The 27,993-nt window shown below is 41.5% G+C and overlaps 2 protein-coding genes across 2 annotated transcripts; one reads left to right on the top strand and one right to left on the bottom strand.

Annotated features, from left to right (window-relative positions):
- Positions 1–93: 93 nt before the first annotated feature.
- Positions 94–3,089, bottom strand: iyd (iodotyrosine deiodinase). The gene is made up of 5 exons (XM_046373635.1): positions 2,815–3,089; positions 1,243–1,440; positions 968–1,127; positions 691–847; positions 94–501 (listed from the first exon to the last, which is right to left on the bottom strand). Exons 1-5 carry the CDS (start codon positions 3,002–3,004, stop codon positions 319–321), a joined length of 888 nt encoding a protein of 295 aa, XP_046229591.1. The 5' UTR covers positions 3,005–3,089; the 3' UTR covers positions 94–318.
- A 182-nt stretch (positions 3,090–3,271) lies between these two features.
- On the top strand, positions 3,272–23,233 carry ppp1r14c (protein phosphatase 1, regulatory (inhibitor) subunit 14C). The gene is made up of 4 exons (XM_046373636.1): positions 3,272–4,129; positions 18,751–18,834; positions 19,371–19,403; positions 20,664–23,233. The coding sequence occupies exons 1-4, from the start codon at positions 3,893–3,895 to the stop codon at positions 20,736–20,738; spliced, it is 429 nt and encodes a 142-aa protein (XP_046229592.1). The 5' UTR covers positions 3,272–3,892; the 3' UTR covers positions 20,739–23,233.
- Positions 23,234–27,993: the final 4,760 nt, after the last annotated feature.

Genomic DNA, 27,993 nt, shown 5'->3' with positions numbered 1-27,993 from the left:
AATATAACTGCATTCATCACAGTTTTTAGTAATATTTTACAGACAAACACAGAAATTTAATTCAATACAAATACAAGTGAAATACAACAATAATGAATTACTATTGTTCTTTATTTTCCCATTCACGAAATGTTCAATAGATGTCCCAATATACAGTCTACTTGAAGCTTTAGCTCATTAGCAAAACTCTAAGCACAATTAAAACATTTCTATTAGGTTCATAGTTTTCTTATTTTTCAGCTGTGGTCTAAGTGAACGATGTCAAAGAAGAAAAAAGTATTTTGAACTTTCTGAATTTTTCACTGCAAATTGATTTGTTCACATATACACCGTAATATCTTCCAGAGGCTTGCGTTTCAAGTCTGGCACGGTGGCGTCAGTAGCAGGATAGCCCACAGGAAGCAACATCAACAGCTTCTCATTGGCTGGCCGTTTGAGGAGGAGCCTGAGCTGGGGGCCGCAGTTTAGGGGTGTCGACGTGACGGTAACAAGGCCCACATTCTGACCAGAAAAGAGACAGAAAGAACAGATATAAGACTTTCATAAGACAAACAAAAAATTATTTAGTTTGCCTTAATGGCACACATCTTCCATATGGGTATATATACTGTACATACATTGTATATGTTCCACACACAAACATAACTCTGTCTTACATGTGTTGTTTAAATGGAATCTACGGGTCTTTACCTGTAATGCAGCCAAGAGGATTCCACAAGATATGGAGACACTGATTTCATTGTAGTAGTGTGTCTTTTTCTTGCCATTTGGTAGGATGCCATAGGTCTGTTTGAAGATGAAGACCAGGTATGGAGCAACATCCAAGTACTCCTTAATCCAGTTTGTCCTGCAAGAGCAAGTAAGTTGTGAGAAAATGGAAAGACATGCATGAAAGAAAACATGGTTAGACTTTAGATTGGTACATAATCATTGTTTGTGTGTGTGTGAAACTGGGGAGTTAATTCACCTAAATTTGCTCAAGTCACTGACCCACTTGTCTCCCATCCTCTGCTGGTAGTTCATTCTCTCCTCCTTTTCTACTATCTGTCTGATCTGGTGCTTCATCTCTGGGTCTGACACCACAACGAATGTCCAGGGCTCTGTGTGTGCTCCACTGGGGGCCGTACCTGTGCAGAGGAAGGAGGAGGTGGCTAAGATCTGCACCTAACCTGAGACCAAATGTCTTTATTTTGATTTACAGCAGGTTAACAGCGCTCAATTTGTCCTCAAATGTGCACATGCCTGCAGAGCGGATGACATAATCAATGACTTCTTGTGGGACCGGCTCTGGGCTGATGGACCGTACCGTCCTCCGATGGTTTAACATTGTGTAAAAATCCTTGGATCTCTCCAGCATTGTCTCCTCGGAGTAACGTTGTGTTGAGTAGGGCACATGTGGGCAGTTTGCCTCCTCATCAATGTCCACCCAATCATCATCGTCTACAAGGATGGCCAACAAAAAGCAGGACCAGCGAGTAGAATGTGAAATGAATGAAAATCTGTTAGGTGTTAATACTCCATTTGTAATAACTAATAAATATTAAGAATAATAATTATAATAATAATAATAAATATTTTCATTGTACGCATTGTTTAAGTACAAATCAGTTGCAGCAAAAACCATTTTCTCATTAATTTCATTAATGACATACACATATGCATTATGTCTACACTAACTTGTCCTTGAGTAAAAATAGCATATTTAAATACTCAGTTACAAGGAAAGTTCTTGCTTTCAAAGTTTTACTTCAGTACAAATACATGAGCATCAAAACATAATTCAAGTACCATACTTTACTATACTTGTTAAGCAGGAGGGTCTGTTTCAGAATAATGTATTATATAATATATTCCAGTTACTGATGGATTAATGTGTGCATTGCTTTAATGCAGCAGCTGGGAAAGGTGGGACAATTTGTAATTACTGCTGGGTTGTGAATTCCCTCCCAGGAGTAAATTCTTAATCTATGATAATACATTATGATAATACATTACAATTTATATGTTGATTATGTTTTTGCATTATTTAGATGAATCTGTTATCAAATAACTGCAGAGAAGCAGTTTCATAAATTAGATGATTTAGACTGAGAAGAGAGAAGGAAAACATCCCTAGGCTCACCAGTAACCATGCTGTGAAAGATATACATTCAAACAATTCCCAGAAAGGGAAAAGTAAATAGTAAGTTAATGTTTCCTGTGTGTGCTCACACAATATGCATATGTATTTCTCTCATGACCAGTGGATGAAGTATTCTTTACTTAAGCAATAGTACTAATAGCATTCAGAGCGTTACTTAAATAAAAGTACGTTTTTTCAGCAAAATATAAATAACACGTAAAAGGACTAATTCTGCAGTAAAATGGTACCTTATTGTTTTTCTGCATTTAATAATTAATTTGTCGTGTTTTTTTCCATAGTGTTATTTTATAGTGTTTTATTTTGAATATAGAAAGAGTGTGAGTGTGTCCCTTAAATTATTGTTTACTCTGTCATACTGGTGCATTCTCCACTTTAAGCCTATTGACAATGTGTTTTCCACCTAATATAAGAAAGCGCTTAGTTAACTTAATAAGTAACCTATAGGAACACTCAGTTTATCAGAAAAAACACAAAAACAAATTCAAAGTCATAAAGTTTGGAGATACACACTTTTTACAGGGTAGAAGGGGAATGAAAAGTAACATCTGTCAGACAAACGTAGTGAAGTGAAGCGCACAATGTTTCCCTTTAAGACAGAGTGAAGGAACTTAGTAAAGTGTAAACACGGTGAAAATATCCAGGCTCTATAACAGTTTTAGTTCAGCTCTTACCTTCTTCGTCTTTACCCTCTGTTGTTTCTGTGTCGTCCTGTAGATCCTGGCCTTTTTTACACGGCCCCTCAGTTTTCCCTCCCGGGGACTTCGAGGTGGTCTCCGTCGGCCGTGATTTCAGCATTATGAAGCCCATCACCAAGCACACCACGGCCGCCAGGACTGGCGTGAAAATGGACAGGAGAGGCATGAGAAGGTGAGATATAGCAGGCTGACACACACGGACTCCAGTGGCTTGAGTGCCTGAACTAAGTCCAGACCTGATGTTATGAAATACTTGATTTATTTATTTAGTTATTTACACATAAAGCCGACAGGTGGCGCCAAGAACTCCGCTCATGCCAGGCTGAAATCTTTGTGACCAGACTCGTTTTAAAACATACTGATGATCCAGTACATATCGCCAATTTTCTACACATCCATGTATCACAGAAATATACATAAATACTAAATCGATGCGGTTCATGGACTAAATAATATAAATACTAACAGAGCCTGGTGAGCACTGGGAAAGACCCTCTGCTGCCTCAGCTTTCCAGCCGGCGCACACACAAGCACCATTGAGGGAATTTGGTTGGCACACTGCAAAAAATACCGACCCAAGGTAATCCTTTCATCACATATCCCTACTTAAAAATGTTTTACACCCTAAAGCAAGCTTTAGAACCCGATAACGTTCTCTGTCAGAATAGTTTAAATTGTTTTAAGTAAAATATTTGCAGAACTTCCCTAAATTCTCTGCCATTTTTAGCAAGTGCATCCTGACACGTTTTACAGTTATTAGCTACCCAAAGAAGCACGGCATTGGAACCCCGTAATCTAAGTCCCAACGTGACAATGTTTTCTTCTTTGAGTGACACACAGATTTTAATTTTATCACGAGACAAGAGCCTAAGGTGCTCATTTCTTGCAGCGTACGCTCCGCCCTCTCGGCTGTCTCCGGCGCTGCGCTTTAAATAGCAGCTGTTTAAAAGCTCAACATTCTCCGGTGTGCCGTGCAGCATTTAGTCCCTCTCAGCACCGCAGCCTCGACTCATTCACACAGTTCTTAAATAATAAGACCCCCCCACACCCCGCAATGTCGGCCGCCAGCACCGAGACAAGTGCCCCGCTGCCTACCGCCGGTAGCCGCGTCTTCTTCCAAGCTGCGACCGGAGTGGGTTGCGTGGGGTCCGGCCCCATCACCGCCGGGGACGATCCGGTCCAGAAGAAACAGGGCAAAGTCACGGTCAAGTACGATAGGAAAGAGCTGCGGAAAAGGCTCGTCCTGGAGGAGTGGATCATTGAGCAGCTCAGCGAGTTGTACGACTGCGAGGTGAGTAGAGCATAAATCTTAAATCACACACGGGGTAGTGCGCGCACCTGTCACCGACACCTTCGAAACCATATGCTCCTTTATGGAGACAGGTGGGCAGTGACAAGTGAAGCCTGAATGACACACAGGAATAACTGCTTTAACCCCAACCTCACATGGACATTTTGACTTCCATTGGTGTATTGTGCTCTGTTTGACTGAGTGTCTTGAGTTGCATTATCAGGATCAGCTAGAACTGCCGCTCATCTCATCTGTAGATACTCCAATTCCCTGTCATTGCAAAGGCATAAGAACAATGCACCCATATTTACAGCGAACGCTCAAACATCCTCATTTGGTTCATCGGTGTCTCTTTGTCCACTGCAGCACTGATGTCTTGATGACTGAGGAGAGAATAACAGGGGTGGCTAAGCGAGACAAATACTGTCTGCTGTAATAATGTACCTCTTAGCTGAACTGCGGGACTCTCCGACTTTGTCTCCCCTCTCACCCTCGCAGACAGAGGGATGAAATGTTTCGAAAGAGAGTGCGAGAGAGAGAAATCGCATGGTTGCGCCTTTTACGCACCGGCGGTCTCTCTGGATTGTGTCAATTTCCCGATTATATTTAAGTTGTAGACTGGGTAACTGCATTCTGCAATGGGCTCATCGGTTTATTCCCCGTATCTAATATTCATGTCTAAATCGGGCGGTCCTCGAGAGCCAAAGGCGTGTAAACCATACGAGGCCCTGATAGCGTTTCTGTGACTGCCTGCGTGAAGCTGCTCGAATTAATTCCTGTCTTTCTGTCTCAAATGTCTGACCTTGCAAACCTTTTCACCTTCCTTGGGAGGATCTGTCTGTCGCCCGACGATAATGACAGCCCAATTATTTTGCGCTCTCACGTCCACAAGTAGAATTCTTTAACATTTAAAGAGAGAGAGGAGGGGGTTGCCGTGGGGGGCCGTGCGCTTGCAGTGCTGTGTGTGGAGACAGAGAAGGGGTGGGAAAAGAGAGACTCTATAGGTGATGTGTAGGTGCGTGTGTGTGCCTGCTGCCACACATAGTATGAGTCAAGTGGGGGGAGGGGATGGACTGTGGCAGAGGAAAGAAGGGCAGTGGGTTAAGGATGTGCTGATGCTGTGACTCTCCTCGCCAGCCAATCACCTCCCCTCTGGTTCTGAACTCCTTCCTTGCAACAGAGGGGTGCACAAATGCACACATATGCACACGCATACACACCACCGCAGGCACACAGTGTGTCTATCACTTCAGCCTCAGCCAATCAGAGATGAAACAGGCGGTGTGAGCGTGCATCCACACGTGCACGCATGGACCTGCCAGACTCCACTATGGGGGATGTGTTTTATTTGAATACAAAGATGTGTGTGTGTGTGTGTGTGTGTGTGAGAGAGAGAGAGAGAGAGAGAGAGAGAGAGAGAGTACACATCGTTAGTGTTCATGTGGTTATTCATTGATGGAATATGCTGCATCTCTGGCTGACTGCGCTGTGTGCATGTGCAGAAGGGAAACACCTGCACAAATCACAGCAGGACACTGTCAATGTCAACATCAAAGCATTATAGTCCGTCTTAGTTCGTCCCTCTGCTCACAGAGCATTGCAATGCAAATATTTCTTCCCCATACTGAAGGCAAATAAACTGTCTTCATGTGTGCAAAGTCATTAGGGTTTTCTGTGACTCCAGAACAGCTTGTATCTACTTAACAGTAGTGAACCTTCCACTGCTATTTTGTTATGGCTGTCATCTTGTTTGCAAGCTTCCTCCTCTTTTTACAGTCCTGCTGCGGTTCTCGCTCAAGTTGAAAAGAGCAGCATAGCCTGTCTGAGTGTTGACTGGTTTACATTTCAAAGCCAGCTGAGTTCTTGGCTGCATGTCAGTCTGCCATCAGCAGGTGCGCTTGATCTACAAGTCGCATGATGCCTCCCCACACAGATCAACTAATGTGTCTGATGTTTCGATGAGGGCTGGAGAGCACCGACCCAGCATTGATCTCATGGAGTCACATCTCGGTCATGCAGCATTTGGATTTCTCTGCCAGTGGATGCCAGCCTTTGATTTTTTAAAATACAAATGTATATTGAGCTAAGTACTCAAAAACACCCACCCACAGGATGCAGCCAGTCTCTGTTGCCATTTCTGGATGGACAGAGATCAATCTTTGAATTCACTGCTGCAGCATTACTTTCATCTACAGGTGTCCCCTTTTCCTTGATTTTAACCTAATGATGTCAGCTCTGCAGTTCAGATTTCAGTGTAGATATTCCCAGCAGTACGACACCTCCTCATATTATGTCTTTCACACAACAAATGGGATAATATCACATGATAATCCCCTGGCTCTCTGGCATTGTTACTAGTCTGATATCATACTGGCTGCTGGAATAAGTGCAGTGTTGACTGGTGCTAGAAAGAGATGAAAGCTGGCAGGATTTCAGAGGACTGAAGGTAATAAAACCAGAACGTCATTATTTTGACAGGTTGTCACTTTGGTGCATTGTTAAGGCTTACTTTCATCAGATCATCTGTCTGTTTGTCCATAAATAAATAGATGATGGCAGTGTTTGAGCAGGTGCACTTAACTGCTTTGCTGACGGTGTTTGGTCACGTGACCGTAAACGGGAAGTTACGCTCCTGTAATGCCTGTTAACACCTCCGTGTTCAGACCCAAGACAGACACAGGTGTGTATATTTTGTGTTGACTGTGCATGTGGTAAAGAGGAAGGGACAGACTGCTGATTTGGCTGTGCTGGTCCAGTTTAAAGGTCAGCCGCTGCATCAGTTTCATAAGAAAACCTGATCCTAGTGAGCATCACAGATTGTTTGTGTGGGGGTGGTGGTTGTATGCTGATGCTGAACGTAATGGACTGCAGAGAGGATCGACAAAACTGGATTTAGTTTCCAACAGCAAGTAGGTAAGAATTTCTATTTCCAGTTCCTCTTGTCCAAAATATTTTTCAGGTATAATTGATGAAATACAGGACAAGCAAAAACCTCAAGTATCCTCACACAATTACAGCAAGTCTAAGAAACTGATACAAAACTGATCATACTTGTTGTGAAAAACTGTGTAAAAAAGATCATCATCAGTTCTCAACAGAAATGGGCTTTACACAAACGCTGAATGCACCCATGATATATTGGTAACCACAGTAATCGTGTGTCCGGTATGTTACCATTTTAGTTTGAAGCATTGTCGTAAGCTAACGTGTAACTCAGAATCTTGTGCTTAGAGGGACACTGCACCATGTCTGTGAGCTATAGATGAAGCTACAGCCTCCAGCCAGTTAGCTTAGCTTAGTGTAAAGACCTGCATATAATTCATAATTTTAGTTGTCAATTTTCCATTCCAGAAAGGGGGGGTGGCAAATCGAACCAGCGATCCTCCGCTTGGTGTTGCACCATTTTTGCCCTTCAACTTCTGTACATTCATTTAGAGTTGTTTTAGTTTTTAATTTGATTAAATCAAAACTAGTTGTTTCAGCTCTAATCTTCTAATCCAGTCCTTATTCTTTGAAGGGTGGGTTTACATAATTGCCTAGCTTTTCCTAGCATTTCCATGGCTGATAAACTCTATAGGACCATAATTGACACTTCCCCAAACCCTTGCGCACCATCTTCACAACCCATGAAAAATAAATAAATAAATAAACATCAATCCACTCTTTCATTCAGTAGCCCACAGAGAGACATTGAACCAGACTGTATTTGAGTGCAGCTTAATGCTGAGGTCAAGTCTAGCTGATTAAAAGGCATAATGTGTCAGCACAGTGATGAGTCTGTCCGTCTGAGAGCGCTTCAATACAGTCAGTGAGGACTGTTGAGAAAAAGGCCTTTACTTAGTGTGTGTGTGTGTGTGAGAGAGAGAGAGAGAGAGAGAGAGAATAAAACAGCAACAGAGGCTGACAGAGCACTTGCAGGCTTGCAGACTCTGCAGTTTCATGTGTGTGTGTTGTCGGGGTGCATGCTGCAAAATGAGGGGAGAGACACACTTGTAATGCCCTACTTTTTCATGGCTCTGCATCAATAGAGCCCCCACTCAATGAGGCTTATTCATATGTACAAGCACAGACACTGCTGATATACAGCACTCTGCCCTTAGGCCTTGTGCATGTGTGTGTGTGTGTTTACGTCTGTGTCTATGGGGTCATGTGGATGTTCATAAGAGGTCCTACATGCTTTTTGGGCTTGATGTTATTCTGCTGCTCTTTGGCAGATTTGGGGTGGTGAGCGGTCATGGGTACTTGTCTACGAATGGATGAGCATGAGCCCCTTGTATTCAGTTGTGTATGTGTGTTGGTCTAAATATGTACACATTACAAGTCAGTGTACATATTTAGACCAAAAGGAGCTAGGAGATGCAGCATCTTCTTGTGGTTAATACAAACTCCTCTGTCTGCTGCTCTCTTTCTCCCTGGATAATCACCACAGCATGGGGGGATGGGTTAATTTCCACATTGCTTTATGTAGGAGGTGATGTGTGTGTGCACATGTGTACATGTGCTATTACCAAATGAATCTGGGTTTTGTTGTTGACCTCTCTTTCCCCTGGAAAGATCAGCACAGACCTCTATATTCTGTTGTTATATTTATTGCCTTGTATATATTTATTTACAGTTTCCTGCAGCCCCCAAGTATTTCACACAAGTGTACAATGACAATCAACATCATGAATCTAAGTGGATAAAAATGTCATCTCTTTCTGTCTGTGCCATCATCCCTTACCCCACTGCTTTTCCTCTGACCTTGTCAATAACATTTCCCTTTGCTAGTTCCATTCATGTTTTTGTTGTCGGGAAGGAGAAAGACCACATATCATGTGAACCTCATAGCGTAACAGAGGAGGAGAAACAGTGCAATTCAAGCCATGTCATTAGCAAAACTCAATAGATTTAGGAATAGCATGTCAGGGGTAAACACACAAATATTGACACACACACAGAGAAGCATTGTGTTACCTTTAAGGGTACTGGATATACGTACTTGTGTTAGCAGATGATATCTTAGGTGGCTGTAAGCTGGTTCTTTACTATTTTCCTGTCCATCACTTCTGAGACTTGATGGATATGTTTCAACTCAGTGATCAATTGAACACATCTCACTCTCACTGATGACAGGAAGTGGGCTAAGCTTGATTACCTCATTATTTTGTCCTCCGTTACAGCTCCAGGTCCATTTTACACCAGTCCAATGTATTTTACACTCTGATAAAGGTCAAAACTGTACAAAAAGAGAAGGGACCGAGGGGAAAGGGTGGCAAGACAGTGTGGGAATTAAACAAAAAAAGGAGGAAGTGAAATACATGTGTGTATTATAAGCTTGGAACCAGAATGACCACCATTAATTTTATTTTCACAACCAGGCTGACAGATCTACACACTGCAAGATTTAGCCAGTCAACTGGATGGTTTGTTTTAACGAGTGACCCTGATGTGTTTATGGATCTGGCAGGGAAGGTCACTGTTATCTGTGCTTGGGAAGCCAGACATTTATCTCTCAGCCATTTAAATTGTGAAGACAAAAATAGACACTTGCTTAGCCTCCGCATCCGAGCACGTGGTGACACATTTCATCTAGCACCTACAGACACATCTGCTGCTAAACAAATCAGAGGTGTTGACAAGAGGACCTTTTAGCGAGCGGATAGCCACCAGCTGTTGAAACAGTTATAAACGCACACGCAGTAGAAAGGTGTCAAATATCCATCTCAAAAGCAAAAGCCAGTGCAAAGGTTACAACGTGTTTGTTCTCTTCTCTGTCGTCTTTTTACATGCTTCATCCTGCTGTCATTCTCTGTGCTTTTTCTCCTGTCTATCGTCTCAACTTCTGAACCAACGGGGACACCCACCTACACATTTTTTTCTTTTTCTTATCCTCCTCCTCCGCCTCCTCTCTGTGACTTTCCCTTGAGCATTTTGTTCTGCTGTCATCCGTGGCTTTCACATGCATGCAGATTAGCCATTTCGTGTCTGTGGCTGACACCGTTAATCACATATGCAAAAAGATTTAATTGCTACATTACCAATGTGATAACCTCGCCATGAATTATGATGCCCCCAGTGCTGAACTATATCATTACCCCCAAATGACTGTTTATCATTGGAAAGCAAAAACAATGATGATAAAAGGGTTACAATTAAATGATTTAAGCAAGCTTTCGTCTTATTTTGTATTCTTTCATTTGATTCCTGGTCTCTTTCCCCCTGTCCTTTATGGTTTTCTAATCTATTAACCCTGTATTCTGTGTTCATGGGCTTTGCTGTGATACTATAATGCTGTCACGGGGTATTTACACGTTCTTACCAGGAAGGGAGGAGGCATATCAGTTTGCTAGCTATACAGAAAAAAAAGCATAGGATGAAAAATTTAAAAATCTGGGAACAATATAATGTCTGCAGGTTAAATTTGAAATTTGAAAGAAAAGGTGGCACATCCTTTTAATTTGTTTGAACCTGGACCACCAGTTTATGTGGTTTTCTCAGCATACTGATTTCAAACTTCTTCCAAGCAGGATTTTATCTGCAAATTGATTAAAGACGGACAGAATATAGCGAGAACCAGATGCAAATTGTACAGCCAGAGTAGCAAAAATGTGTCGGCTTTTCTCACTCACACACTGACTTACTTGTTTTCCTATGACATCTTCTCCCATCCCGAGATGATCCAGTTAATAACTGGTTTCATTGTCAGGGGGGCCGACACGATTTATAAACTGTCTGTGTCCAAATACTGACTCACTCTCTGTGGTTGGCACTGTGAAAAGATGCAAAACGCTGCCGTCGTTCACACGTGCATGTGAGATTGGGGGGGTTGAGGTTTGAGGGGAAGGCAGAGAGAGATTATTGTTCTGACTCAAAGTCAGTGTGGTATCTTCATGCGGGTGTGTAGTTTGTATGTGTACTTTTGCATGTGCTGAATGACTGCACATTTGACAGCAATGGATCCAATCATCAAGCAAGCACTCTTTATTTATTAAATGTGTGAAAAGTAATTTCTTCATGGTAAACTGAGTTTAAGTTGGTTCATCGCTGCTAAATCACTGCTTATACTCTATGTCTTCACCACGATGGGTGGTGGTTTTCTAACTGCCTCTTTGAAAAAATGTTTTAATTTGACTGGCTGACTGCTTATGACCCTGCTGGTATTGATGTTTTAAGTCCAGTTTGGCTGGAGGCTTTGCTTTGCACTGAGAGCAAAGGTCCAAATGGGCCCCAGCTGTCAATACATTACCCTCAGGGAGGAACTGTATGCCTGGTAAATACAGTGAAATGAGTCAAGCACCACTGAATCACAACAGTGTGAAATAGATGCACAGGACTGATGCTGACAGTTTCATGGTTGAATCTATAATCATACTTACCCTGGGCTTTAAAGCAGGAATTTAGCCAAAAGAAGGATGATTTCAAGGATTTTGACTTGTATAGTAAGAGTATAACACAGCGTGTGTATGTTAGCAGCTGCTATAGCACTGTGAGCTGCTGAGGGCTGCTGCTGCGGTCCAGCTTATCCTCTACAAAGAGCTTTCCCCTAAACATAACAACATGAAAGGGCTGCAAGAACCAAGGTTGGTCAGGTTTGGCTGCTTGTGTTGTTCTACGTGTTTTCAGGGAGGCTAGAAATTTGCTTATAGTGAAGACAACATTTAAAAAGTTGAAAGAAAGACTCACAATCTGGATAAGTCATCTCCACCATGATGCTTCTGCTCACTGCAGTCATTGCTATCATTGCTAGCTGAATGACAGAACGTAAGCAGGGGAACTGAAGTTAGGCAGATGTTACAAGAGTCAGGTAATGTTTAACTATACCAAGCTTGTCCAATGTGCTGAACGACTAAGTTGAAAATTAAAATTGTTTATAGCTTTTTCTGAGAACACACAGTTCAAGGCAGAGTGAAAGGCTGGCCATCAGCTGTACACATTATCAGACAGTCTCACCTGGAGGTTATTCATGGTGTTGCACTTGGACGTTCACCAATCACAGCATTGAAGTGGTCAGACAAAAGGTCAGACAAGGCCTCACCCCACCAACCAATGCTGGAAAGTTTAAGGGGTTTCTGAAGCTATTCAACCATTGCCAAAAGTACCTCTAAGGAAGCATACTGGCTCCACAAGTGTGTCACTCACTGTCTCTCTATGTCACAAAGCAAAAAGAAAGTAAACAAAATTCCTGTGGGAAATATAATTAACAATACTGTTTGATCAAGTGTAGCACATGAAACCCATTGCTTGTAGCACATGAAACCCATTGCTTGCTCTCTCTTAAGTATCTACAGTGGGATAGTCATTAAAATCCCTTGTAGCTTAAGTCTCAGTTATTTGAGTTATTTTTCTATAAAAGACTGTGATAGTACCATCAGGTGCAGTGGCAACTATCACCCTATTGGGGAGAAGCAGCTACCACAATGAGGGGTGAATGAATTTATTTATTTGTTGGTTTATTTAACAGGGACAGTGCAAGTGAATAAGCATTGCTTTAAATGCACCAGTGTTAGCCAAGAGGCTATTTTCCATCCGTAGTCCCTAGACAGGTGTTACAGAGTCAGTGATTAATACACTGACATCACACTTAACTTCCAAAATTCAGCACTCAGAATCCCGGTTATTTTTAACTGAAATTCTCCTTTGAGAATTAATTCCTCCTCCTTTTTTCCAGCCATTCCCCTCTCTGATATACAATGTCCTTTAGAGTGCAGCTGAATCAGCGTGGGAAAGAGCTTTTGCTGCAGCAGCTAACTTTATCCAGTGAGGTCACATCAACTGCTGTATGGTTTCAGCAAATTGCATGGCTGGAGGGTGGGGAGCGGGAGGTGCTCGAAGGCGGAGGAGGGAGGGATACATGGAAGGGAAAAGAGCTGTGGAAACACTTCTCTCTTTACTTTGTGAAACATGGGGAGCCTTCACAGACAGCCTGACAAGCCTCTATTTTGCCATTTGTCTTCGTTCTTGTGCACTCCTCTGCCTTTGTCCTCTTGCTCACCTTGATCCTCTGGGCCCCTCAGCTCGTCCTATCTTCTCCCTCCATTCTTTTGTGTGCGGTGCTTTTGCTCTCTCTCTCTCTTCCTCTTCCTCATGACACACCGTCTCATGAGATGAATTCATCCCACCTTGAGCTCCTCCTCACTTTGATGTGACACAGCATGGCAGAGTAGAGAGAGAGGAAGAAAGCTGAGCTGTGAGATTTTACTGTGTTGCGCAATCCTCCTCTTCCTTCCTATCTGCCTCATCATCACAGTGACCCACTTACAGGTGCGCTTCCCATCTCCGTCTCATTTCCTCCTCCTTAATTAATGCTCTCATACATTCCTCTTTTCATCTCTTTTTACTTCCCGTTTTCACCTCTTTGTTACTCTTATCTCTGCATGGTCCCTAATTTAACAAACATCCACTGATATTTCATTGTTTGACTTATTTTAAACCTTAACCTTCATTTGTTTTATTTTATTTCTCTCTGATGTGCAATCCCTTTTAATTTCCCTTGTTTATCTGAACATGTTGGCATTTTAGCTCCTTCCTATTAAAATTCACCTTCCTTTCTTTCTCTGCCATTTGTCAGTCCCTCTGTTCTTTTTTTTTCCCTCTGTTATCTTTATCACTTGCAAAAAGCGCAGGCGTTATTATCTTATTTACTGGATAACTTCCCTTAGAAACCAGATCAGGCTGTGTATGTGTGTGTGTGTGCATGTGTGCGTGCGTGTGCTCAATATTATCTCAGTTATGTGGGGGATCTGTCAATGTCAGCCGCATACTGTGTGTATTACTGAGACACTCAGTTTCAGTATACCCATTACAGGCTGAGACAGAATGTTGCTGTGCTGTGGAACATCACCACACTGTCTCTCTCTCTCTCTCTCTCTCTCTCTCTCTCTCTCTCTATCTATCTATCTATCTATCTATCTATTTCTACATAAACGCTCTGGAAATGATAACTTAGACAGCAGCGTCCACCGCCAAGGCTCCTTTTTCGCCATCTGTAACCGACAGCTGCCACAATGATCCAGACAAAATCTTTGCGTAGCAGCCCATTTGGTAGCTGTGGGAGCTGCTGTGGTGCTATACAGTTTTCAGAGCTCTCAATTCAACCTGGCTTGATCAACAAAACAGCAAAAACTTTTACTCCTCCAAGATTTCATGTTACCAAAAGGGATAACCGACCTTTACCCAGCCATTATTTAATCACTAACTTTAAAAAATATTTCATCCACATATTATCTGTCCATACAACTGGGTTTAGCAAAAGCAATTATGTCCGCGGAAAGTCCTAGCCGCTGTTCAGTACAACTGGTAGTTCGAGTGAGCAGGCTATGAATAGGAATAATCATGAATCACTTGGTTGAGTGAAGCAATTCCTTGTCACAAAGAGTTTGACTTTTTGTTCATGGTGAGTGTTTGAATAGCGCCTGAATAGAATTCGTGGTGAGTCACAGGGTCGAGCCGCTTACATTAGCTTTGATTCACCCCATCACGGACAAACCAGACTGAAAACGCTGGCGACTGCTTGGCTGTCGGTGAAAACAAGTGTGACACACATGCACACACTTTCTCCGCACAATAACAACAGCAATAACACACTGGCTGGGTTGTCTCGCTGTCTGTTTCTCTCTCAGACTCTCTTTTGCTTGCTGGCTCACATACACAGTCGACTCAAAGTTGCCTTCATTACAACAAACACTCCTTGTTATCTTTCTTGCACACACAAACTCTCCTTTCCTGTTTTCTTTCTTCTGCATATGCAAACACGCAAATTTGCCCTCATCTGAAATAAATGCTGCTTCTATTCCTCTCTAATACATCCAGACACACACAAATTCTTATCCCTGCCCAGGTTTGCAGTATACACACACACACACACACACACACGTTGTCAGAGCTCTGTTTTGGCACTTAGACACAAGAGATCACACTTGTTAAGAGAGAAAGATGACAGTTTATAATGAGACAACAAGACATAATAAGACAATTCATAACATGAAGCAAAAATTACTTTATGTGCCTTTGACATTTTCTGAACTTGTTCCATTGTGCGCTCTGATTTATGTCCCTCAAGTAATTTTTTGTCTGCATGCAAGCATTTTTAAGAATATTTCACTGGGACAATTTGTCTGTTTCACAAAATTAGACCTTGTTGTGGTATGATTTTGAATGTATTCCTGCAAGTGTGTGGATGTGTGCCTTGCCTGTCCCTTTCTGTCTCCTTGGCTTTGATTGCTGTCATTTTGTCACCCTTCCACTGTTGGCAAGATGGAAAATGGTTTTCCCCAGAGGCAGTGGGTGTGACCTCAACTATTTTAGGCTTTCAATCACAACAAGCAGGACAACAACAGTTGTGTTTATCTGCATGTTAAGTGTGTGAGTGTACACGAGTGTTTCTATTCTTGCCGTTGCAAGGATATTTAACACAAGTATATTTAACACACGGTTCTTTTCCACAATCTCCACAGAGAGACAACAGACAAAGAAGATTAATGGTGGCACAAATTGTTTGTACGTGTGTGCATGCGTGTGAAGATTTGCACGTCGTTGGCGATTGCCTGTGGTCATGCTTCACGCGCAGGCCATGCTTGCTCCAGTCAGCAGCGATCACAGTGACGGAGGGTGACTGATGGCCTGATGGGACAGTCAGACAGACAGACACACAGATAGACTGGCTGACTGCAGTTAGACAGATAGATAGATAGACCACAGTTTCCAAGCAGGACCCCACTCAGTTCTTGCTTTTTTGTTTTTTGTTTTTAGGCATTTATGATTGAGGCCATGATCTTTGTGCCCTGTTCACATTTCAGAACTCGCAGGTACCTGCTGTCAGGTGTAAACAAGTTGACCTTTCATTAAAGATGAATCATTCCTGAAATTCTAGTTTGAATTCTTAATGGGTTTGATCTGTCCTCTGGGCATGAAACCTGCTCTGTTAAAATTTTGGGATCTAATTTAAGAATAGCATTACTAAACCATTTGGAACTTTTCTAATAAGCCTCTCAAATGATGGGGGAATTTTCTCAACCTATGCTGCCTTGCAAAAGAGCAGTGACTACAGAAAGAGTGAAGGTGAGGGACAGGATTTTGATACTGCAATGGGGTGTGACTAAAACACAGTCTCTACAAACAGAGTGTGTTTTGTTGACATAGACAAAGTGCAGTCATGTCAGCTTGGTTTTTGTACTTCTTTTTGTTTTTTTTAAATGCAAATTTGACATGTTTTTTTTCCCCCTAACTTGAACATTTCTCTGGTATTATAAGTTAGACAATACAGAGACCCACACTGAAAGGAAAATAAAAATGCAAACTCAATTACAGCATTATGCTCATTATTTCTTCAACTGTTTCCATTTCTCTTCCCACCTCTGTCTATCCATCCATTTATCTTTCTTCTCCTCTCATCTCTCCTCTGATGTTTTTTCATTTGCGAACAGCCTCAGTCCTCTGAATCCTCTGGATACTAATAGATGACAGGCTTTGATACGTTCTGCCACATTCCCTCGTTTCTCCTCCCTTCTTTTCTGCTTCCTTAACGAGGGGGGATTTCAGAGCGAGACCCTCTCGCTAAGACGAGGAGAGAGATTTCAGAGGAAGAGGTCAAAGGGGACGTTCATCTGAAGGGAGACTGAGATGCTTAAAACGCTGGTTGTGTAAATGCCTCTTAACGGCTCAGGAATAAGGATGAAGGTGGTGTAGCCTTGTGTGCAAGTGTGTGTATGAGTGTTAAGCGTGAATGCAAATGAGGTAGGTTTGAGTGTCACCGATGTCAAGTGGAATTTTTGAAACAGATATGAGGGTACAGGTTTTGGTTCTACCTGAAACATGTACGTTCCTGTTGTTTTATTTTCATCCTCACAGTTAGTGATGAAAAACTTGCATTAGGTAAAGTAATTAATCTGCAGTCGTACCATCAAACATGGAGCACATTATGTACCACTCCATTCACTTGTATTACCTTTAGTACATTTAGTATTGTAATTTCAAAGGTATAATTGCAAGCTAATTCTGTTCTGCGCACATCAACCCACCCACGCAAATATGAGTCGACTGAGTTTTAATGCTGAGAGTTAAAATCGAATCGTCCTTCCTCCGTGTTCCTGTGTCTGAATACCAGTGAATGCCCCAGACAAAAGCATAAGGAGCCCTCTGAGAACTGTAAACACACACACACACACACACAATCATGTTTCCATCACTTTTGGGGACATTACATAGATTTACGTTCATCTCCTGGAGTCTTAACCACCACCTAACCATAACAATAAACATTACTTGCCTAATCCTAATCCTTACCTTAGCCAAACCCTAACCTCAATCTAAGTGAGGTCGGTCCTCACAATGTGACTGTGTAAACAGGTATTTGTCCCCACAACGAGTGCGCATGCATGCATGCACACTCACACACACACACACACACACACACACACGATGGTTACTGTGAAAGTTAGTCTTCCCTGTGCAGCAAAAAAGGTATTGTATATCTTTAAGTCTTGTTCACTGTCCAATTTTAAATTTTAAACTTCTTTATTTTGGTGTTATGGCTAATAATAGCTGGTTTATTGTTCTGAAAGTTGTTGTGAGTACATACATGTCATATGGCCTTTCTGTGTGAGAAACAACATATTAAAACCTGCTTTTAGAGAACCATTTGAACAGGAATGTTGAACAGTTCCTTAGAAGACATTCAGTAATGTTTGTTTGCTCTTGTTTGTGAAAGATATTGGTTGTTGCAAATAAACTATGTTCACGGGGTGAAAACACTTCAAGTTTAGAGAAAGGTTGTGGTTACAGTTAATTAACAGGAAAACATTAAGTGCAGGTCTGCATTGAGACACAAACTGTCTGCATGAGAGTCCAGACATGCCCTGGACCACTAAGTCCTCCACACCCATACTTTCCACCTTGCTATGTAAATGACACACTACTTCCCGCACTGACAATGAATGTTGACATTGGATGTAAATTGTGATGTGTGGAATCATCGAGTTTGGGCATATTTGCAATAGCAGCAGAGTCCATTTTGCTGCAGTCACACAGTTGTGCAGTTCGGCTGCTGGTAGAGGATGAAGACACTGCACTTGTACATAGTTTTCTTTGGCTTTGAGGGAGCAATTGGAAGTTACATCATGTGGTTGCTGGGAGGCTAGGGTTGATCCTCCCAGTGTGCCTCTATTTCACAAGCCTTGTGGTGAAATAAAATGAACCAGAGGCACACAGAAATCTTTGAAGTGGTGTTGAGCAGAACACAGCCTCCAACCACAGAGCTGCTGAACGACTCAGCCCTGGCAGCACAGAATGGCACAATGACATTTCCATATGATGTCTGCTCCTAATAGGCAAATAAAGTATACATCCAGGCTGTTTGGAGCTTGGAGTGCTGACATGTGACTGAATGCAGCACAGATTTGTGCTGAGAGGTGAAGTGAAGGAGCTGAAAGTGAAAGATTCATTTCAGTGAGAGGCCAGTGTTTAAAAAAAGAAAAAGGATGTATATATATAAACATGTTCTGTCATCCCAACACAAAGTTTCCCTGGTTTTCCTTTATGATTTCCCTTTTTCCACATCTCCTGTTGTTAGTTTGCATGTCATTGTCCTGTTGATGTGCCTCAGTTTCTGCAGCTGACTAACGAAGACAGTTTCTGTGTTTCAGGAGGAAGAGATGCCAGAAGTAGAGATAGACATAGATGACCTGTTGGAGGTCAACAGTGATGACGAGAGAGCCAGCAAACTGCAGGTATGTCCATGTGACGGTGTGTGTTTGTGTGTATCTGCACGTCTATTTTTAACAAACCCCAGCAGTTTGACTTTTATGCCTTTTGTCACGTTGAACAGCCTCAGTATTCCAAACTGTACAGACATTAGCTGCATTCAGGAACATACACACAGCCCAGCCTCTGACTGATCTTCAACCTCGCCAGGAACTCCAGTTCATGTTTGTGAAGTAGATTCATAAAACCACAGCTATACTATTAATAACTATAATTGTGTCGTGTCATGTTTTCTAGAAACTTGTTATATGACTGCAGATTTCTCCCTGTATGATTCATAATGCCAGTGCATTACGCAGCATTTTCTTCCATTGTGTTTGAGCCTATTGCCACAAACAAAAAGTCGTACACCAACAATAGGCAACAACATGCAACAATACAAGCCGAAGGATGTCGAATTGTACAATAATTTTACGTTTTAATTCAAAGGTCCTAGTGCTGTTGTAATGTAAAGATGTTAAAAGTGTCTAATCTGTTTTCTTTTTTTTGTCTTTTTGCACAGGAATCTTTAACAGATTGCTACAAACCAACAGAGGTGAGTGTGTTTAGTGTCTGTCATCTTGACAATAAAATACTCAATATCAATTACTCTAGCAGTCTGTGAGTATTCATACATTATTGATGCCCACATGCACCGTCCGCTTTGCAGCATATAGACCTCTATATATTGAAGCATCATGTCCCCGATGTGTATGTATGTGGTTAATTAATGTCTGGTGACACTTCCACGGTCAATCTGACCTAAATGCAAGAAGCAGAAGCTGCACAGAAAAGACACTGTTTGACTCTGTGTATGTATGTGTGTGTGTGTGTGTGTATAGAGGTTTTAAGTGTTTGGGTTAGGGTGAGGTAGGGTTAAGCTATTTTTGTGATTAAAGGTAGAACAGACCAGTCACATTAGCTCTACATATGGCAATCTTGTCTAGCCTGGATTCACCACCTGTTATCCTTGTGCGTGTGTGTGTGTGTGTGTGGCAAAGGGTCAGTCTGTGACAACTACTACAAGGTCACTGATGTATCCGACCAAGTTGACAGCCTGTGATCCATGCCATATCTGCGCGTGTGCACACACACACACACACACACAGTGTAAGCCTTTGAGAGTGAAGAAGCACAGATGCCATTGTGAACAAAATCCCACAAAGGAGGCATCAGCTGGAGATAAACAGTGACAGACAGAAGCAATGGAGGGAAACGGTGAAAGTGGCAATGGTTGGGGATTGATGGAATGAGATTACTGTTAGAAAAAAAGATACACTCAGAAAATAACTGAAGGTGAAGGGATGAAAGTCAAAGGTACAAGCTAATTGCAAAGAGATGGGAGGAGAGGAATATAGAGGGATATACAAGACAAGAGTATGGGGAATTAAGAGGGGGGGAGGAGGGGCACAGAGGGAGATAAAGGAGGTGGAAGCATCAGCAGTAATTGGGTCATGAGCAGCGTCACCCCTGGTATAAGGACATAGATTATATTCCAGCATATTCTCAACCACAGTCACACTATTGAGAACCTCCACACAACCTTATGCTTAAACCCAAGATGTGGGTTCTCTTTCTCTTTGCTCAGTATCCTGTTCCTTCTCTCCCATACAATTACGTATAGCACAAGAAAGCTTATCCAGTTCATTTGCTTGTCTATCTATTAAAAATTCATCCTTTGTCAGTTGCTTATGTTCTTTATGTTTCTTTATGGTGGACCCATAAAGAAAATCAGAAAATCAAACAGAACTCCTGTGGATATGTATGAATGCACCTGCATATCTGTCTGCTCTAACTTTTCCTGTCTTTGTCGCAGGACTTTGTCCGTGAGCTGCTTTGCAGGATAAGGGGGATGAGAAAACTCAGTGCGCCAACTAAGAAGGGCCTATAATGGCTGTAATGTCAACCATCAATCAACCATAAACTACGTCATCTCAGCTCCACCTACTTAACCCATTCAACATGGACTGTCATCACAAAGAATAACTTATCTAAACATAACCGCATTAGTAACTATTCTGCAACCTGCAAACCGCACCATGAACTCCATACATATAGTACTAGTCATTCATTTCACAATCATGTAGAATAACAAGGTGTATTATAATATTTGACTGTTGAAAGGTACGTAGGCAAAACAGAGCTAATATGGTTCAATAGCATACACTTACAATAACATGTCAAGCCGTGGAACATGCCAGAACTGCAGCTGTGCAGCTCTGCAGCTTTAACATGAACACCACCTAATTCCACGTTTCAGAGCCATTTTACAAGCTGATGCTGTAATACCAACAGCCATACAGACTAAAGCACCATCAAATCTCAAAAAGGGAGGTGGTAAAAAAAAAATGTTTGTACTGCAGTAGGTGTTAAATTAGCTGTAGCACTACGTAAACACAGTGCTTCATGATTTTGTTATTTTTTACTGAGGTGTTTTGCTGTCACTTCTTCTTCTTTTTTTTTTTATTACAAAAATGTACTGTATGTTGCCATTTATTATTCATGTGATTGAAATGTGGTCCTCAACAGTTTTTGTCCTACTTTTAAGTCAACCTCCTCATCCTTACTTCGTCAGTGCTTGTAAGGGAGCTCTGTAGTATTATTTTTAGCACAAGGTGTTAATGCATCGGTTCTGTCCTTTTGTGATATGTAAACTCCAGGAGGAAAGATTTTTGCTTTTTAACCACTGTTCTGTTCTATATTTCACCACAGCAAGGCATGATGGGTGTTGCAGTTCTCTGGATGAGACTACAAAACCTGTATGATTGGCAGCCTTTCACTAATCATGTTATGTGGTATTGTTGATTGCTATCCCTCATCAGAATACATATCAGTTGGTCATTTAGGTTCAAGCACAAAGTCCAAACATTGTAGTTGTTTTTCACACTCTGGTTCACTTCACTTTGCTAACTTGCCTCTCCAGTAGTGGCTAACGTTGCCTTCAAGGATATTCAGGATCAGTTCACCTTTTTTCTCAGCACTGAACCTTAACTACTGACAACCTAAAGACAAATATGGTTGAGCAAGAACCTGAGGACAACTTGAAACTTTGACACTGAAACCTGTCATGTCCTGTAAGGGAAGGTGTGCCAAAACCAGGAGTAATATATCCTAAATGTCATACTTTACAGAGGCATTAGCGTGACACAGCATTTCCACAGAAATTGTTTGTTGAGTTTGTGAAACATCCTCGGGGTGGGCGCAGAATTTTAAGATAAAACTTTTCCAGGTTGCAGAAAATATATTGTAATTGCATAATCCCACATTAAAGAGATGGATTTAGTTATGTATTGTTGACCTTCTGTACAACAACACACTCAAAAACCTGTAAGCTCTGGTACAATCATGACTCGTGTTATGGCGTTGGGCCCAGTTTCACTTCCGAGTAGTCAATCGCGAACCAACCGGAATGGAGCAGTCCTAAACTTGCCATGTGATATACCCACAGCTGCCAAAGACAAAAGCAGGGCAATGTTTGATTTTAACATAACACTTGCAAAGCACCCGTCTTGCATGCTAACAACAGAGAAAAAAACACTGATAAAGAGTATAGATATTATGAAATTATAATCAAGCAAAAAATACCTTTTTCACTTAGCTGCCATGTCTGACTTTGTAGAACTTTTTTTTGTTGTTGTTGAAACAACGTGACTGTCACGTTGGAGAGAATCCAGGAAAAATTTTTTAAAATGGTGCTGTTTTTGATGTTTTTCCCAGGTTTTGGTCATACAAGATGCATTTTCACTGTCATTAATGCCAGAGAAATGCATCTACAAGAAATGTATCTGTCTTTATTGAGGGGGTGCATGCAGTCTAGAATGGTATCCTCTACGCATTTCCTTTCCTCAGTCTGAACTGAACAAGACATGGCTGGGTGTGTGTTACCACACTCAGCTGGCAATGGTTGATTTGGTTGAAAAAGATCATGTGTTTTCCAGATCAGTGAATTGGAAGGAAAAGTTTAAGAGGAAGTCATTATTGGCAACTGAGATGCATCCAGGACTCATGTTGAGGTACTCCATAGGATTTTCTCTGTCAAGAAACAGTTCAGGGGCAATAGGCTGATATTTTATAATTTATGGGATTTCATGTGGAGAGTATTTTGAAAGTGTCCATACTAGAAAGCTTTATGTTTGCATGTATTTTTAAAGCCGCATGTTGAGGGGAACATTTTGTTGGCCCAAAGGTTTTTATTTCAAAAGATAAAACACTTTCCTTTTTATACCTTTATTATTATTAAGACTAAAATATTCAGTTTTTCAGCTGCAGTTTTGTTTTTCTGTACATCCACAATAAGCGTTCTTGTTTTTAAAATGTAATGTGGTGTGTGGTTTGTTTTTGCTGATAATAAAAATGCAGAATGACTCTGTACTGTTTAAACACAAATATCCTTTGTGTATTTTGAATTTTTGTTTGTTTGTTTTTACAGATAAAGGAAGAGGTTTATTTAATAGGTCAAGTGTGTAGAATTTAGGATTTCACAGTTTGCAACCAACTGAACACCCCAGGCCTCATCATCCATTTCTAAGCATATAAATGAACTAGAGTGGCTGCTAAAAATCTTAAAAATGCAAATAACTCTCTCTAGATCCAGTGTTCTGTTTGTTCATTCTGGGATAGTGTGGAAACATGACAATATGCTCTGTGAAACAGGACTATGTAGGCTGATTCTATGTAATGAAAACACAACTATTCTTATTTTCAGCAAGTAATTATAAATAAGCTATTTTATTCAGTTTCTGATGTTGGATTCCCTTAAATCCTATACAGTGAACCTTGAAAGCAATAACTCAATGTTTCAGTTAATATACATACTTTATACGATATACAAGACATTTTCTGAGAATTAAATTAGAGGAACGATTCCACTCTCAAGATTGTCTGGTAAATATTCTGCCAAGTTAAAGCCTGTAGCCATTTAGCTTAGCCTGGCATAAAAACTGGAGAGAGTGGGAAAGAGGAAGCCTGGCTATCTGCAAAGGTGCGTTTCTGCACGAGGGGCTTATTAGAGCTTTGTGGTTGCCAATGTGTTCCTGTGTTCTCAGTGCCACACAATGTTGCAGTAGTTTAGTAGGATAGTCCTGTCCACTGTCTGATTCAGTAAAGAGCTCATCAGGGTATGACATTATTGCTCAGTGTGCGCATGAGTAGCCTTTCTCTGCAGCGTGTCTAGCCCCATATGCGCTGGCCTACTGTCCTACTGTACATTGTTGCTAGGTAGAAAGTGTTCACTCATCTCTGAAAGATTTAAGACTCTTGTTTATAAGGGCATTGTGAGCTACGAAAGAATTACCACAGTGAAGCTAAAAGTTGCATGTTCATCGATCTGTCAACCTCAGTGCAAATCAAAGCTCATATATTTTTATCTCTAAAGGGAAGTCATGTGGAAGAATATAGGCCAGTTTACAGAAGAGACAGACAGAGAAAGGAATAGAGAGAGAGAGAGAGAGATTCAGAAAGAGATGTACAGAATGTGATAATGAATGTCGTCTGATTCACTGGCACAAATTCCCAAACAACCTTGTGGATTTCACTGCAGGATACAACATCGCACACACAGACACACACTGCTGCTGGAGCTTCTGCATGTCGGGAAGAACGGAAAGCCAAAGAGGTTCCAGTGCGACTGTGCCGTGCAACAAGGCAGCGTGTGCCTTTAAATTCTATGACCCACTTTTCACAGCTGGGGCTGGCTGGCTGGCAGGGAGCGTTCGCGCACGCTGCCTTGAATAATTGGGACTGCAAGGTGAATGTGAGGAGAATAGTTAAAGACGGGAGCTTTCCCCCCCCGCTAGCCGGCGTGCCTGGTTCAGTCAGCTGGCTGCACACCAGCAAATCTCACACCAGCACTGTCCTCAAGTCACTGTTGGTCGTGGTGTTTTGGAATATTAAGACTGATGTGAATGGAGGCAGTTGTTTGACGGAGGGAAATCGTATAAATGTATGAAATAAAATAAGGCTGACTGCTGTCAGTTTATACTGTTGGAGCCACTCTAAATTTTCAAGGAACACAACAGGCAATACATTATATCTCCTAATGTGAAATAGCCCAGCAGAGCCTACTGTAAATTTAATGTCTTCCCATCCCCCTCTTCATTTTGCCATTCTCTCTCTTGATCATATATGCTCCTCTCGGCTTCCCTTCATCTCTTCTTCTGCTTCAGTGTTCTTCCCCCTCTCCCTTGTGGATGCAGTGATCCATCATGCCAATACTTCAGGGAGACAGCAAGAGGGAGAGGTGGAACAGATTGAGAATATAAAAAGACAGACAGCTACTGTATATGACCAGAGTGGTGAAGAGAGAGATGAGAGATAGGGACCAACCAACCCTCTTGTGGGAGACAGATCCCATCTTGTCTCCACCGCTGTGGAACCCAACAGCAGCATCAGACCAATGCGCGGGCAATGTGTCACACTGTTGCAGCCTGCTCGTTCATTCACATGACAGGCAGTTCAGCCATACAGCATCACTCATTACCCAGACAGAGAGAAAGACAAGGGGCTTATGTTTTCCTCTGTCACCTCCATGGCACAGAGCTGTGTTGGCTATGCACACTAGACCTCCTGCATTGTGGGTAAGAAGGACATGGCAGGCAGGACTGTCTCCCCTACCACCCCTATTTTATCTAGCAAGTGATCTAGTCTAGAACATTAGTAAAACAAATAAAAGTGCATTGCAAAAAGGGACAGAAAAAGTTACCCAGCAAGTTATTTCCAGCAAGATTATGCATTTTGGACACTTCCTGAATATTTTAATTCAAACACAACCAAATTCCCATGAAAAAGCTGCTTTCTTGACTATAAATACTACATAACACACAAGCATGTTCCACTTTTGCAGCACATCTGTGTGTGTGTGTGTGTGCACGTGTGCTTGCAAGAAAACCTGCAGTGCATCTCGTGGGAAATCTCTTTAATTTCACTACACTGAGCCCATTCAATTTTCCAGCACTCCAGACATGAATGTTACAACTCTTGCTCCTCAAGCATAAAAATATGTAGGCGTTTACAACATCGCACAGATTTTGTTGCCAACATTGACCATTTCTACTGTTACTACTACCACTACAGCTGGAGGCAAACACACGAAATAGATTTGGCTGAATGTGTGGGAATCGCTTTAGTGCAGCAGTCTGCAGCAGTTTTAGTAAGGGCAAGTTCAAAGCTTTAATATTAATAGTTCCCTCAGCAACTGCTGTCAGCAGGAGGAGGAGGGTTTTAATTGTGTAGTGCGTAATGGCAGAAGAAGTGCCAGTAGAACAATGTAAAAATCTGATTATGAGTAAAGGTCCTAAAATTCCAATGGTATACTGGTACAAAAGAAAAGTATTAAGTAAAAGTACCTCTATATTGTATTTGAGTACTATAGTAGATGTATTTCCAATACTGGTATGGTGTTGTATGAATGAATACAAATGAAACAATATGATCCACAATCAAGTATGCAGTTTCAGGAAGGAACAAACACCCTACACTTCTTTGTAGGATAATAAATACTACAAAAAACTATAGGTATGAAAATTTTAAACTCAAACACTTTAGATGCTATAAATGCTCATTGGTGTACATTCTCCCAAGTCATTATAGTACAGACAAGTAGTATTCAATATTCAGCAGTACTGCAAACGGAGCCTAGATGTTGTGTGTTTGATGCTTTATGGTTCAGCCCTGCCTACCCAACACAATAAATGTCTGGATGTTAGACAGTAAACATTGCTGTTGTAAACATTGTGTAGATAATACCACTGTGACCACCGAAGGGATTGACTGCAGGGATTTAGAATTAATAGCACTATTTACTTGGGTCTCATAGCCATATGTCTGCTGGCCTGCTTGTGTATCAGCTACTTGTTTTTGAGCTTTGTTTTCTTTGTTGCGAATGGGCCTTTCTGGGAAGACACAGAGGGATGGGATTGGTCAGCTGTAAACGGATCTCATACCTCGATACAACATGCAGCGTACATCTGAACGTGTGCTAAAGGCAGGACAAGTCTATTTAGACAACATGAATGGGGGTGGGGGGCCTCATCCCCTGTCTATCTGCAGGGGGTGAGTTCAGATCATTCGCCATTATGCCATCTGTTTCTAGTGAATTATGTAGAGACAGAGATAATTAAAGAGGCTATTATCATTATTTCACCAAAACACAACAGACATGCTTAGCGCCCTTAAAAATGTACAAACAAGAGAAATGCGTAACATTGGAGAAACATGTTAAGAACCTCAAGCAATGTTGAAGATTTGCTCAAATTTGATCCATATGCAGAAATCTCATCTCATTAAAAGAAAAGAAAACCTGAACCGTATTTCCTCATAATAACGACAATGACCAGTAGACCGGAGTTGGTTAAAGCAGCATTATTACTCTGATTTCTTGATTTCCTTTGTTTAGAAATATAATCAGGAATATGAACAGTGAGGCTACAGAAAAAGGTCTGGATTTACTTATTGCTATGCAGAGATGGTTCTGTCTGTCTGCTGCTGAAAAGATAACACGGGGATAAAGAGAGAGGGCTACAGAGACTGATGTGGTAACAGACACAAAGAAGCAGTTGAGGTCAGTCTTAAAGGAAAAGTGATCATATGAAGGAATAGAAAGGAAAAACAAGTCCAGGTTACAATATATACTGTAGTTCAACAGTTCAACAGTGTCAGCAGTGCAGTCACACTGCGTGGGTTGCTGAATGACAGCAGCAGTTAGCACCGTAATGTGCTTCATTATTAATTGCCAGAGTGTGTGTGATTTCACCGTCACATCTGAAAAACTGAATGAATGAAAGATCAATCACATTTGGAGTGGCTGATGCTCGGGAGGTTGAGCAGTCCAAATGTTGAAGAGGCCTTGAGCAAAATACTGAAGCCCAGTTTGCTCCCAGTGGATCCCAATCAGTGTGTAAGTGATCATGCAAATGGTTACTGCTCCTGATGAGCAGGTGGCACCTTGCATGGTAGCTTCTGCCACCAGTATATGGATTTATGTATGAATGGGTGAATGCTTCCTCATGCTGTAAAGCACTTTGAGTGGTCAGTCACACTAAAAAAGTGCTTTTCCACTATATACAGGATTAAGGTTATGTGAAATGTAGAGCTAAGCTGTGAATATCCATTACTAGACTGACATCTGCTTACTGGATGGGTGCTTTGTA

The sequence above is a fragment of the Scatophagus argus genome, chromosome 19 (assembly GCF_020382885.2).
Source record: "Scatophagus argus isolate fScaArg1 chromosome 19, fScaArg1.pri, whole genome shotgun sequence".
Taxonomy (NCBI): domain Eukaryota; kingdom Metazoa; phylum Chordata; class Actinopteri; family Scatophagidae; genus Scatophagus; species Scatophagus argus.
Note: the sequence above shows the minus strand (reverse complement) of the source record. Positions and strands in the feature narration are given on the sequence as shown.